Genomic DNA, 14,396 nt, shown 5'->3' with positions numbered 1-14,396 from the left:
AAAATTTATATTAAAAATAATTCATACATTATTATTAAACTATTTATTACTTTCATAAATGATAAAACAATAGACCTAGATAAGAGTACTTGTAAATTGTTATTTTTATAACTCTTTGTATTTGCGCGCCAATTTTCATCAAATTTCCGGGCATAATCGATCAGTCCAGTATGAATGCAGTTTTTAATTGGTTGGTATCACTGTTGCATTGCCAATTATTAATAAAATAAACTAATTAGATAAAAAATAATTGAAACTATTATTTTAATTGTTTATGGCTGTTTGAAAACATAAACTTGCATCGTTTGAATATGATCAAAGTTAATAATTTCTATATATCATAAAACTTGTTAGATTAAACCGACGTCATCATCCACTTCCTATAGTGTAAATAATTAGTTTAAAAAATCAAGACTAGATGTCATTGCTCAAAGTTTTTATCTCAGTTCTTTAAATTAACTAAATAACCGAACCACCGACGCTACCATAGCAATAAAGATGATAATAAGGAGCGATAAAGAGAGCAAGAGAGAAAGAAAGAGAGGGTACATAGAAAGAGAAAAACATTTCTCTGTATTCTATATAATAGCTTGTAGAAACTTAAAGAGAGGGCCAAGGACAATTTTTGTGTCAACATAGTGCCTAAATAACCGCTTATCATCATAAATATTAATAATTTTATATAATAAATTTAACTAGTAAAGAAAATGTGATAAGAGTAAATATTTTTTTTTTAATTTATAAGTAAACCATATATACGTATTTAAAAATTCCTATAAGTGAATAACTTATCGTGTTCTTTTTTTCATTAAAATTATTTTTTTTCGCGCAATTATCCGCTGTATTTTAATCGAAAAAAATAAGATAATATAAGCATACAATGCTCATTTAGGAATGGAAATTACAAACATAAAATCACATGTTGATGGATTGAATTTTATACCTGTTACGATATTGTTGTTTAATTTAAAACAAAAATGGAGATGAAGTTACCTGAACAAGTGCATCAAGTCTGCAGATTATGTGGACAATTCGAAAGTATATATATTGATATTTTTGGCGAGGAAGGTACTAGAAGGTTGCTTGGATTAAAAATACATAATAAAATAAATATTGTGGTGAGTTTTTATTCGTTAAAATTTACTTTATTTGTTTATTTATTTATATCTATATATACTTTTGTACAGACAAAGGGAAAGAGGGTTAGAAAAATGGTGATGCCGATGAAGACGCGTCGGGACGCTCGCACAACCTATTATTTTTATTACTAATGACATTGTTTGGTTATTATTATCCATTTTATTAATATATAAAATATTTAATATTTTGACATTTGTACATTCGTTTGCTACTTCGCTTTATGTCATTTTTGATTTTTTTTTCATGCTTATAAAATAAATTTTATTTCTAAATAATGACTTCTTAATTAAAAATAGATTAAGTACATGGAACAATTTTTTAATTAAGAGTTGAAAATTACTTTGCTTTGGAATTGGATAATTATCGTATGATAAACGAATAGATGAACCAGAAACATTTTTTTTAAATTTTAACCAATTATTTTCTTATAAAACCTCGTTACGATTAATATTTTTTGGAGCGGTAGCGTTTTAATATATTGTAAGATTGTTATAAACTTATTAAAAATAAAATGAATTAATTAATTTTAATTATTATTGATGATAATCATGGTGATCTAATGAAATATAAATAAAATAAACAAATTCTGTTTAAATCATAGATACATGAGACGGATCCTCTGCCAAAGACTATATGCGTTCAATGTCTGGGTAAACTTGAATTCGTTTGTGACTTTCAAGAGGAATGTCTACGTACCCAACAGCTGTTACGCGATCAGTATGATGTACCTTCTATACAAGACATCGTAAGTTCATTTTTTTCTTAAATAATATTAAATGCTCTGCCGCTCTATTGTATTTGAATAATTAATCGTAACTTAATAGATTTTTCTTTATTTAATTAAAAATTTTCGACTTAATTTTCATAACTAATATCAACCATTTATCCTAAATTAAATCGAAAAAGTAAATAAAGAAAAATCTATAATAAGGTTTTATTTTACACTGGTACATCTAATTCGTTTTACTGCAGGAGGAAAAAGTAACGGTGGAAGATGTAAATGCAGCAGAGTCAATAGTGATCCCAGAACCACCTAGTACGTCGACCAACAATATTAGTACTGACAAAAATCATAATTCAACAGCAGACATAGAAAATGTTGATCCAACGCGAGAAGAAAATTTCAAAGATGTTATTGAGCCAACTGAAATCACAACAAAACCGAAAAGAACACGAACTTCACCGCAAACACGGTCTAAAAATAGCGATAAAGATACGAATGAAGATGTTGTCGATGAAACACCTAATCGAAGATGGTTGAGGAGTCGTAATATAACTGAATCTCGAATAAAAACGAGAAAAAAGTCGAAATCAAAAAATATCTCACTCAAAAAAGTTTCTTCGAGGACAAAATCAACCTTAAAAGAAGGAGTATCAATAGTAACTCGATTACGAAGTCAAAATCAAAATCAGAACCGAGTTAATTCAAACTCTGAGGCTATTAGTGAAAAGACGAGTAGTAATTCCAGTGCTTCAAAATCACAAGAAAAAGTTACTGATGAAAATGGAATGATCCAGATACCAACTTCAGCATTAAATAAAGTCTTAACTGCTGTATCATCTTCGCCAGAAGTTGAAGTTTCTGTTAAAGAATCAAGTAATCGTAATGGTGATATCGAAGATATTAGTTTTACGTTAGAATTGAGAAAAAAACAAGAAACAGAGTCAACTGTTACTGTATTAGCTCGTGTCTTTCCCGATCAAGGTTCATGTCTTGTAGGGTCTGAAATAATTAATCTATTGGAAGATGAAAATAATTCTGAGTTAAGTCAAATTATAAATTCAATTGTGAAAGGTAAAAAAAGTAAGGATAAAGATTTACCCTCTACGAGAACAGCTGAATTAGAGGAATTGGAAAAACGATTGTCTAGTATCAGTGACAGTGGAGGTGGCGGTATTATATCATCAAGAAATCCTGAAGAGCTTTTTCGCATTGATGGTGAAGAAATTCGCGTTGATGACAACGTTGAAAGTACCACAGTTGACGGTCAATCTGGATATTCGTGTAAATTATGCCGCAAATTTTATGAACGCCGGGATAAATGTACTGTACATGTAAAAACACATCTTGGTATAAAACAATATGCTTGTACACTGTGCGTTGCTAAATTTGTATGTAAATCAGACGTTATGAAACATATAAGATGTTCACATACAAATCCACGACCTATGCAGTGTCCTAAATGCCCAAAACGTTTTAGATCAAAATTCGATTTGACTGAGCATGATAATGTTCATAAAGGCATTAAACCATACCAATGTTCCGATTGTGGACAGAGTTATCATCATAAAGTGTCCTTACAGATGCACGTTAAATCACATCTTCCACCGCAAAATTTAGCTTGTGAATATTGCGGCAAAGTATTCCCATTCCGTACACGTTTGCTAAGTCATATTGGTAGTGTACATTTGAAGAATAGACGTAATTTTCGATGTCGTTTTTGTTATAATCTTTACTCAAGTTTAGCTGTCTTAAATGATCACATTAAAACACGACACGCAACAACTTATACATGTGAAATTTGTTCTAAAACATTTAAAGTTGCGTCTAAGTATAAAGCACATGTATTACAACATTCAAATCCCAAACCATTTGTCTGCAATGTTTGTAATAATCGTTATGCATCAAAAGCATTTTTAAATGAACATCTGCTAAAACATGAGGGATTAAGGAAGCATATATGTCAAAAGTGTGGAGCTAGCTTTGCTCAAGCCAGTCATCTAGCTGCACATCGTCATGTACACGGTGAAAAAACCCATGCTTGTCCTGAATGTGGTCGAAAATTTAATAGACGTGATAATATGAAAGTACATAGGAAAAGACACTTTGCTGAATCTGGAAGAATTGTTACGACTGATAATAAAAATCAAACGGGAATAAGCGATAAATCAACTCCCTCGCCAGCTTCAGTTGACACTGATTCTAACGAAAAATAATAATGTCTTATTTATTAATTTTTTTTTTTTATATTACTATAAGAAATTTATATATAAATATATATATTTTTTAATCTTCCTGGTTAGTAATTTAAGCTCTATTTTATACGGACTTTAGGAAGATTGAATTAATAAATAATTGTGCAGTAGTTGAATGCTCAATTATCAGTTATAATTAATCACGTTTCGTCGTGTCTTCCAAAATTATTCAAATACCTTTTTGACATCTAGAAATCTACTATTTTGTATACATTTTCTGGTAAAAAAGTTTTTGATATAAAACAATATAAAATAATAGTTATAATATGAAACACAAAATGAAAATTGTATTTAACTTGATATATATTTTTATGAAAAAAATAAAATGGAAAAGGTTGTTGGTTTGTACTAGACGTATGTGTCTGATATATGTATGAAAAAACAAAATACCTATTTGTTATTAATTGTGTGATAACATTGATAAATAGTGCCTTTGTAATTGTCATTAAAAAGAAACGAATAGAATCAATAAAGAAAATAATAAAAGAAAAAACATACAAGGTAAAAGCCCCGATACATGATCATGTACCAGTATATGATCACTCCATGTATTTGTATACCTACATTTGCGAATATAGATATACAAATACATGGAGTGATCATATACTGGTACATGATCATATACTGGGGCTTTTACCTTATTTACAAAAAAAAAAAAATGTATTTTCCACCGTCCGTGGTCTTGAGACTGACGACATTCAAGTAAAGCAATAATTTTTACATTCGTATGTTCGAATATTTGTAATAAAATAAATCTTGTACCATTGTATAATTATGAAGTATTTAGATTTGTAAGTTAATTTTCCAATTTAACTTGATAATTATTAACGCTGAATATATTACTGAAGTTATGTAGCGCGAATTTTTTTATTATTATTCTACATACATATAAATATGTATAAATATTGAAAAAAATATGCTCATTCACCAATTCCATTATTTACGTTAAATAATAAAAATTATTATTCTTGTATAGTGCTTATAGTTTCAATCGTTTCTTCTCCTCCAAGTATTTATAAATTTTTGCATGATTGTATTATTGTATTTTTATTTTATTCTATAATAATAAAAAAACTTAAATAGTTTCTTATATTTCGGATGAAATATTTTTATTGAAACAAGTTAGTAAATAAAACTTTTAAAATTTTTATCATTTTAATTTTATTCTTTCCCTTTGTCGAAATACTTAAAATTTACTTATATAATAATATTTAAGAGTGTTAAATTTTTAAATATTTCAGATAGAAGAAAATGATAGATTATCTCAGGTTATTTGCATACAATGTTTAGGAACTCTTGACACTTCATGTGATTTTTATGAAAAACCTTATGAAACTCAACATGAATTGAGCGAAAAGGTAAATCAAATTTAATTATAATAATTTTTTTTTTAATTATTAACTAAAACAATTTATGATTTATAGGAAGGACAAAGAAACGATGACAATTGTTCTGAATCAACTAATGAAAATAAAGAAAATGAGATTCCTCCAGATTCTAAATCACCTCGAACTGTTCTAGAAAAAAAAGTTACTTTAAACTATAAATCATCAATATCTCATTCAGAACTCGAGTCAACTTCAAATGTAACTAACTTACCTTCAACTTCAACTTTAACTCACCCATCAACAGAAGTCACAAGTCGAGTTTTAGCAGACATTACAGATCAACATCAGCAACGTCCCAGATCTAATCTTTGTAAAGAATTATTCCCTTCAATTTCAAGAGGTATTAAAAGGCGGCGTGAATCTTCAGACTCACCGACTTCAGACCCACCAGAATAATTACTATTAAGGCATTATCCGATATTACACACGATAAGACAATTTTAAAATAAAGCCATGTAAATATCATATTTGTTATAAACGTTTTATTACTTTTGCCATACTAGATATAACATTGAATTTAATTGTCACAATTATATGAAAACATTTTTTATACTTATTAAAAATACTTTTGATTTTTAATATTGTACTAAATTTTGTATAATGATAAATGACAAAGTTTCTGCAGCTGATATTTTTGTTCTTGAAATTAATAGTTAAAAAATAGTCTTGTGTGCAAAGAACGATTTAAATTATTATAAGAAATGTTATTTGAAAATTTCTCATGTGATCTACGTTATTATCTTTTTTTTTGCTTTTTCCCTTAACGGAATTTTTTTTTTATAAATAATTGAAATCTAATTATTTTCATAAAAATTTTTGATTATTATTGTTATATAAAGTTGAATATCAATTTCTTTACCTCTAAATTAATTTTAAATATATCACTGTTATGTTTATTTTCAAAAATACAAGTATGAATGTAAACATATTCGATACTTTTTTTTAATTTCTAAAAATATGATGAATATGATGAAAATTAGAAGCTCAGACCAGTCCTATGCACTATTAATATGACACCGTAATTAAAAAACATCTGATCATTTTTTGCTTTTGTTAAATAAATAAATTACTAAAAAATATTTTTTAAAGATTTACAACATTTTTTTTTTTTAGTTTCTACAATGAAATTAAAAAAATTTGTTTTTATAATAATTTACCTTTTTAATAAAAATCTATAAATTATCAGATGTCTGTTAATTTCAGTATCAAATTGTGATGTAATATGTTTCTTTAATTAAAATCTGTCTTCAACAAGCTCAATTTTTCATTGTGAAAAAATTATAATGTCACCCGGATTAAAAAATCAAAAATGTTAATTTTACCCGACAGCTTGAAAGATTAACATATTAAATATTTAACACGGGTAAATATTATATTATATTTAAATAATAGAGATTAGTGATTTTAAGAATCAAAATTAACCGCTAATCAACACCTCGATGAAAACTGGCTGCACTGAATATTATTACCATGGAGACTAGATAAGGAGCCCGAACTCCATGTATACAAATAGCGTCTAAAAATAAGAGGGCGTTAGTGTTCCATTTGTACCAAAATGGCGGGGAGTGAAAGCGGTAGTTTCAAATGGAATTGATAGAATGAATAAATTTTGAATCTAATTCAATGAATGAATGAATGAATTAATTAATTTAAATAATTTTTAATTTTAATTAAATTAAATGTTAATTATATTAATTTCAATTTTAATTAAATAATTAAAATAATTAATTAATTAAAAATGAATAAATAAATGAGTAGAGTCAAATAATTAAATTATTTAACAGTACTTAATGAAATAATTTAAATAAATTAATTTGTTAAGAAAAAGAAAGTAATTAAATAAAATCAACAAAACTTATTTACCGTAATTAGTTTTAAATATTAATGTAATTAATAATATAATTTACTCCTAGAAATGAAATAATTTTTTTATAATTTTAATAAGTTTGAAAGGTCAATAGTAATGAGAAAAATTTTAATATAGATAAATATTATATTGTTAAACGTACAACTTTTTTATAAAGAAAATAAGTTATTTATGAGATAATGATTAATTAAATAGAAGATAATAATTCAAGTAATGAATATTTAAAATAAGATTCGTTTAAATTATAGTTTATGTTACTAGTTTAGAAGTTTTTTCAGAGTTTTCATTTTTTCTCTTCTCAACTGATTTCTCTTGTTAAAAGTTCTACCGAGAAAATACAGCCTCATGGTTATGTAAAAATCAATTATTTCTTTGGTGATTTCAAGCTGATGAACTGCACACCCTACTAATGATAATGTTGGTAGAATTTTCTCAACTCGGTTTAATATTTTATAAATAATTCCATGACTCAGCCCCACTCTACCAACAACGTCCAAAAAAGCAGCTTCTAATTGCACAGTCAATTGAAATAAACTGTCACTTGCTCGCGATAATCCTCCATACTTTTCCATTAAATCAATGAAACGGTCCCGGCAATGCGATTCATCATTAGACGATTGAAGACTTTTTAAACACAATAGGCACCTTACACTTAGCTTTAAGTTTTCTAACGATATAACCGGCCATGTAAGCCTGAACTTCTCGGCTTGTTGACACAACGTCATAGTCATGGTCTTGAAGCATGCATTCCTCTGTTATAGAAGTATTTGGCTCTGATTCTGTAATTGTATCGCTTAAGTCATTTTCACTCATAGCAGTGCCATCGCTATTGTTGGATGAATTATCTTGCCAAATTGCATCAAGCGGTACAGCGTTCTCAAGCATTTGGTCAATTTTTTCCAACCACTCCATTCGCGGGTGACGAGACATTTCCAATGAGTCCTTTGTCTTCATTAGAGTTTGAAGTAATTCAACTCCAGTTACATTTGAACCTTTTGGCGGTTTAATCATGGCATTGCAACAATACAAACGAAAAACTTGACCAAACTGCTGAGGAGTTGGATGATCATTGGCACCACAACTGTATCTCATAATAGAAAACAATCTCTATAAATAAACAATAATAATAATAATAATAATAATAATAATAATAATAATAATAATAATAATAATAATAATAATAATAATAATAGAACAAATTTGAGCATTCACTAGATAGAATTTCTTAGACTATTACCTCAAGATTATCTTGAGTTAACCGAGATGTTAGAATATATTCGTATCCATAATCATTGTGTAACTCAGATAAAATTTCCAAAGTTGCTCGTAACGTTACTTTAAAACCCGATATAGAGCTAGAAGATATAGGGAAAAGTTTTTTTGATTTGGATTTTGGAGTCGTTTTGTTTGATACGGAATTTTTTAGAGTTGAGCTTCTCGGAGTAGATTTTTTTAATACTGTGTTTTTTGGTACTGAGCTTCTCGGAGTTGATTTATTTAATACTGGGATTTTAGGATTGGAGTTATTTGGATTTTCTTCATTTAAAACTGAATTTTCTGAAATGGAGTTCTTTGGAGTAGATACTTTAGGAGTTTTTGTGGTAGTAAACATTTTTTCCCAATCTTCTAAAAACTTCAATAAAGTTAAAATGGCCTGTGTTTTCGGAAAAAGGAAAAGAACATACGGAAATAAATTATTTATGGAAAAAAATAGACAAAAAAATTGTAGGTAAGTTTTTTATAGAAAGCATTAATGAATAATAGTATGCATAGAAGTTTCAAAAAGCGTTTAGAAGTTAGTATTGCGAAAATATTTTAAATTAATTGTTAGTATTGTTCTTAATTTGTCATCTCCTGCCAGCATCGATTATGGGTGATTTTTGTATTACTACTCTTATCCGATTTGATTTCTTCAACTCTTTATCCACTAATAAAAATTTGCAAATGCGCTGAAAATAGGAATAATTTTTTTTATTGATTCTATCAATCTTTGGAGTCTGTGGTGACGTCGATTACCAGAGTATTACAGATGATACAGTATTGATAGAAGACAGCATACGATGAAAATTATTGAATCCATTGTCAGCTACAATCATTCTGTAAATCATTGAAATGTAATTATAATTCATCTTTTTATAAGACTTGTAATCTTAATTCAATGTTAGTAAAAAAAGCATATGAAAAGTTAGTAATAATTATTTAAGATTTAACAAGGAAGTATAAAAGCATAAAATATTAATTTCAAAAAATATGATCTAAATCTGAAAGCAAAATAACACATAAAAGCAAATTAAAGCATTTCTAAACATTTTCAATATTTATATCTATTTTATTACTGACAATACACAGAAAAAGTTATTTACTTTAAACAAGAAAATTTTAATGGAAATCCGAGGTTGTTTTGGAGCAAGAAATATTTACCGAAACTCAAGAAAATTAGTTATCTTTCTGTGTATTATCAGTATGGTAAGTACGCGCATTAAAATGTTTAATAATTAGCTCTTGAATTTTTTAAAAATTGTAATTTTGTATTTTTACATCCAAAAATCGATATTTTAAACCCCAAAGATGTTAGTAATAAAGCAAATTAGAGAATAGATGAACATATATAATCAATAATTTTTGCAAGTAAGAAATAATACCAATATTTCTCATACTGTAAGAAAAGATGAATTCCAAACGAACCTTAAAAAAAAATTGTTCAAGTTGCTTAAGCTTCCTCATTGAAAAAAATTAAGAAAGTAAGTTAGCTGTTTTCATGAAGAATGTAGTTAAAGTAATTGATAAATCAAGTTAGTTTCTTAGCCTAATTTATTTGATTACGAAAATTGTGTAATTTTAGCTCAAATTATAAAATCTACTGATTCATGACACTCTTTTTTACTACAAAGTGTTCCTTTTATTAAAAATTTAATTTTTGATAGAATGAGATAAATAAATCATGCAGGTATATTATTACAATAAGAAAAATTATATACAAAAACTCTTGTAATAAAATATCCACAACAAAAATATTGCCACATGAAAATTTTTAATTAATTCTATGAATGAAATTATATTCTTCATTACCTTCTTTTGTTCACAAGTATCCTCAAAGTATAGTGCGCTCTTAGCATCGTGCGAAGTCATAGCTTGGATGCCATCATCAATTATTTTGATAAATTTCTCGGTTGGTTCTGAGCCTTCAAATTTCTCATTTCCATTTTCTCGTAAAATTGTCATTGCACAACGAACTTCACGCGAGTACAACTGTTAATAATACAATTTATTAAGTAAGATCCAAAGTCATTAAAAATTTATCGTTTTACCTGATAAGCCATTGGAACAGACATTTTTTGGTATAGTTTAGGATCTAAATGGGCAGGTGTCAATTTGTAAGCCATTGCCAAATTAGGTTTTTCAAATTGCTCTACCAGCAAAAGATTTTCCCAATATTTTTTTTTAACCACTCCTACGGGTGTCTATCAGAAAATAACCTTGCTTTAATTATTAGGATTTAAAAAATGATTAAAAATTGTACATACATTATTTTAAACCTCAGCACCTATCACATATAAAACCTTTCAAAATTACTTATATTACGTAGAAACTGTTTAGCCTTTCATGAAAAGCTATACACTCAAATTGTGGAAAAATTTGTTAAATAATTACCTCAAATTCATCCAACTCAACCAAACCGTTTCGAAAACATTTTAATAAATGTGGGAAGTCTGATATCATATATAATCTGCGGCTAGAGTCACATGGATGTTCACAACTAATATTATTCGTGTCGACTCCTAATTTCGTCCAAACTCCTCTATTCCATTGAGCAGCATCAGTTACTAGAGAATTCACACGGAAACCAGCATTTTCTACAAGTATAATGCATTCTAAAAATAACTTATGAAGAACTTCACTAGTTACACAGTTTTTTGTGATGAAGCATCCTAAAGGTTGAGCAGAATTTCCCCGATACGGTACAAACATGAAAACGAGAGCATGATCTCCAGCAACGTCACTATCAGATTCTGATGTATACTTTCCAAGATCTACAAAACCAGTGTACTCAGCGATTTTTTTATTAAATTCAATATTTTCCAGAAGTTTAACCTCATCAGCTGATATTTGGCCAATTTTATTTTCAGGTGCCATGGATTCTCCTTTTTTCCGTAGAATTTCAAACGTTTCGGTAGAAATCCAAAAATTGACGAACTAATTTTTTGTATATACTTCGATAACGTGTCGATAGTTGGTAGAGGAATTATATTTCTTGCTCGAATCATATTGTACGTACAAGTGCTTTTCATTCGTATGAGAAGTCATTCATAGATCCATTCAGTTTCATATCTCCTGCCAGTTGGACCCTTCTTTTGGGAGTTTTCAAAACACATTCTCACTGTTATTTGTTGTTGTTTCGGTAGCAAAGATAGTTTTTATTAAATTGACCTTGATATACAGTTTTTATTTTTCTTTGAATGCCACGTCATTTTGATGTAGATAATTGCAGCTGAAATAAGTAAAAAAACTTATTAACAAAAAATTTGAACAATTTTCAGTAATAATAAAAAACGTTATTATCAACGTCGCAGTTGAAAAATACTCAATGACAATGATCATTTTAAGATTTGATTCTGTGTAAAAATAATAAATAAAAATAATTGAGTCAATTACAACGATAACAATTACCTTTTGTAAAAAACTGATTAAAAATTTAATTATACCTGTTGTTGAATACGTTTTGTTTTTTTATAGAGTTCCAGATTGGTAGCTTTAGAAGTTGTTTTTTTCATTTTGTTCTTACTATTAAGGATTCGACTTTTTTCTTTTTTTTGTAAATTTAAACGTAGTTTTTGACATTCTTGACATCTTGGACAAGCTTGACAACGTTTGTATTTATCAGTCACGTCAGCATGACATTTTAATGAGTACCTAGTTTTAAAAAATTGAACAATTATTTATTCAGAATACATATTAACTTTTCCGATAATTCAGTACCCTTGTATTATATAAAGTAAATACGAAAACAATTTAATTTCAAATAATACCTTTTTTTATCAAATCCAGTTCCAGTGCATAATATTTTTTGTTCCATAGATTTTAAATAATCAATTAAATCATTGACCGATTTTATTTCTCCATCAATTATTTTTTCATAATTCTCTAAAAATGTTACCTGTAACAAATAAAATTAAATTGCATTCAAGGTTTTAGCTCATTACAGAATGAATACAAAATTTATTTTTTTTAATAAATAGTTAAAACATATATTATTTTACCGATACAGATTTATCTTCATCCAGGACCAACCGCAGTCTTTCTTTAAATTTAATACGATCAAACTGAATCGCTATTAATTTATTAATACCAAGTAAAAAGCTCCAACCAATCGGAAACAACTTGTTCAGTTCAGTAATGATCGCCATAATTTCAGCATCATTATCAAAATTTATCTAGAATATTGAAATTTCATTTGATTTCATGCAAACAATATAGACTTTATAATTAAATATTTATAACACGGTATAAAAATTGTACTCTAGGATTTTTTTTATAACTATTGGAACGGTTGATTAAAGCATGATAAAAAAAAATATATTTACTTGTCGGTTAATATCAAAATGCTCAGAATATTTTTGCCGCTTCAATTTCTCAATTTCATCAGGATATTCTAATTTTCGTTTCACTGGTAGTCTATGTTGCAGTAAATTGTTATTGATTTGTTTAATATCTTGATTCGTCTGATGTGACTGTTCCTGGTTCTCTCTATTCTGACCTCATCAAAATTAAATTGTTCTTCGGCTACTTGCTGTTGCTGATTTTGTTCAGGTAATAACCTCAGATGTCAGATTTAAAGATTGATCTCGGTTCTCTTCAACTTCTTGCTGCTGTTGCTGCTGCTGGTTTTGTTGATATTGCTGTAGTGATTCAGACTTCTTTGATATCTCATCCAACAATTGACCCTGGTATTCAACACTCGCTTGATGCTGCTGGTTTTGTTCATGTTGCTCATGTATTAATTGAGGCATCTTTGATGTCTCATTTAAAGCTTGGATGTTACAGTCATCAATAATTGAAGATTGTTTGGCATTGACAATCAATGGAACTGATCCTGGGATACGAGTTATTCTACCTTTTGTAATTTCATTTATTTCACCGTTTGGTAAATTTATTAGATAAGAATTTTGAATTGCATCATTATGAAAATGCAAGTCACAAACATACTGACGGTCGTTTAATTCTGTTTTTAACGAGTCTATCCACTGCTGACGTTTTATTGGACACTGTTCAAACACGCAGTAAAGCAAAATACAATATATTTTGTAATGAATTAAAAAATTACATGCCGCGGTAGTAGGATATTTTTAAGTTAACTTGAGTACAAACGGAATCAACACTTTTAAATTAATATAAGACAAAATAATTTTGATTTTATTAAAATGAATTTTTATGATACTCAAGTTAGTCGATGTTTTTGATTTTTTGATTTTTTTTAATAATTAAATTAGAATAAAAAAATATTTTTTTTGAAATTGCACTTACAGTTTTTCAAGTTTTTGAACAAATGACAATTATTTTTCTTTTTTTGCAATCATTTATTCATTAAAAAAATTTTTAATTTTTAAATGTCGGATAACTTAATTTTGAATGAAAATTAAGTTAGCTGACGTTTTTAATTTTTTGATTTTTTTTTTCAATAATTAAATTAATACAAAAAAATATTTTTTAAAAATTGCACTCACAAATTTTCAAGTTTTTTACAAATGAAAATTTTTTTTTATTTTTTTATAATAATTTTTTCAATGAAAAAAAATTCTAAAAATTTTTAGATATCGGCTAACTTAATTTTCATTGAATTTTTTTGTTTTATTTATCTATTAATATTTTAATATTTTTACTTACCTGTGGTACTTTAAAAAATCCTGGACCTTTTAAATTTAATTGACTCCGTCGCTTTTTATCAGCGGCACTTCCACTATTACAATTTTTAATAGCACACACCCTACCCATTTTTATTTTTTATAAAAATAAAACTTACAAAATTA

The 14,396-nt window shown here is 27.5% G+C and overlaps 2 protein-coding genes and 1 long non-coding RNA gene across 3 annotated transcripts in view; 1 reads left to right on the top strand and 2 right to left on the bottom strand.

Annotated features, from left to right (window-relative positions):
• Positions 1-679, bottom strand: part of LOC123265566 — a 32,409-nt gene extending 31,730 nt beyond the window's left edge. The window contains exon 1 of the long non-coding RNA XR_006509599.1: positions 90-679. This is a non-coding gene — a long non-coding RNA (uncharacterized LOC123265566). The remainder of the gene's footprint in view (positions 1-89) is intronic.
• Positions 680-691: 12 nt separating this feature from the next.
• Positions 692-4,613, top strand: LOC123264618 (zinc finger protein 35-like). The gene is made up of 3 exons (XM_044727996.1): positions 692-1,118; positions 1,742-1,885; positions 2,113-4,613. The coding sequence occupies exons 1-3, from the start codon at positions 978-980 to the stop codon at positions 4,075-4,077; spliced, it is 2,250 nt and encodes a 749-aa protein (XP_044583931.1). The 5' UTR covers positions 692-977; the 3' UTR covers positions 4,078-4,613.
• Positions 4,614-7,980: 3,367 nt separating this feature from the next.
• Positions 7,981-14,356, bottom strand: LOC123265405. Its single transcript, XM_044729129.1, has 2 exons — positions 14,254-14,356; positions 7,981-8,478 (listed from the first exon to the last, which is right to left on the bottom strand). Exon 2 carries the CDS (start codon positions 8,461-8,463, stop codon positions 7,981-7,983), a length of 483 nt encoding a protein of 160 aa, XP_044585064.1. The 5' UTR covers positions 8,464-8,478; positions 14,254-14,356.
• Between the last annotated feature and the right edge of the window lie 40 nt (positions 14,357-14,396).

The sequence above is a fragment of the Cotesia glomerata genome, linkage group LG5 (assembly GCF_020080835.1).
Source record: "Cotesia glomerata isolate CgM1 linkage group LG5, MPM_Cglom_v2.3, whole genome shotgun sequence".
NCBI classification, from domain to species: Eukaryota; Metazoa; Arthropoda; class Insecta; order Hymenoptera; family Braconidae; genus Cotesia; species Cotesia glomerata.
Note: the sequence above shows the minus strand (reverse complement) of the source record. Positions and strands in the feature narration are given on the sequence as shown.

What these genes read in the sequence shown, in the direction of transcription:
- LOC123264618 (XM_044727996.1), top strand. Translation starts at nt 978, where the DNA reads ATGGAGATGAAGTTACCTGAACAAGTGCATCAAGTCTGCAGATTATGT. An exon ending in ATAATAAAATAAATATTGTG is followed by an intron (nt 1,119 to 1,741) that starts GTGAGTTTTTAT and finishes TTTAAATCATAG; the next exon opens with ATACATGAGACGGATCCTCT. An exon ending in TACCTTCTATACAAGACATC is followed by an intron (nt 1,886 to 2,112) that starts GTAAGTTCATTT and finishes GTTTTACTGCAG; the next exon opens with GAGGAAAAAGTAACGGTGGA.
- LOC123265405 (XM_044729129.1), bottom strand. Translation starts at nt 8,463, where the DNA reads ATGAGATACAGTTGTGGTGCCAATGATCATCCAACTCCTCAGCAGTTT.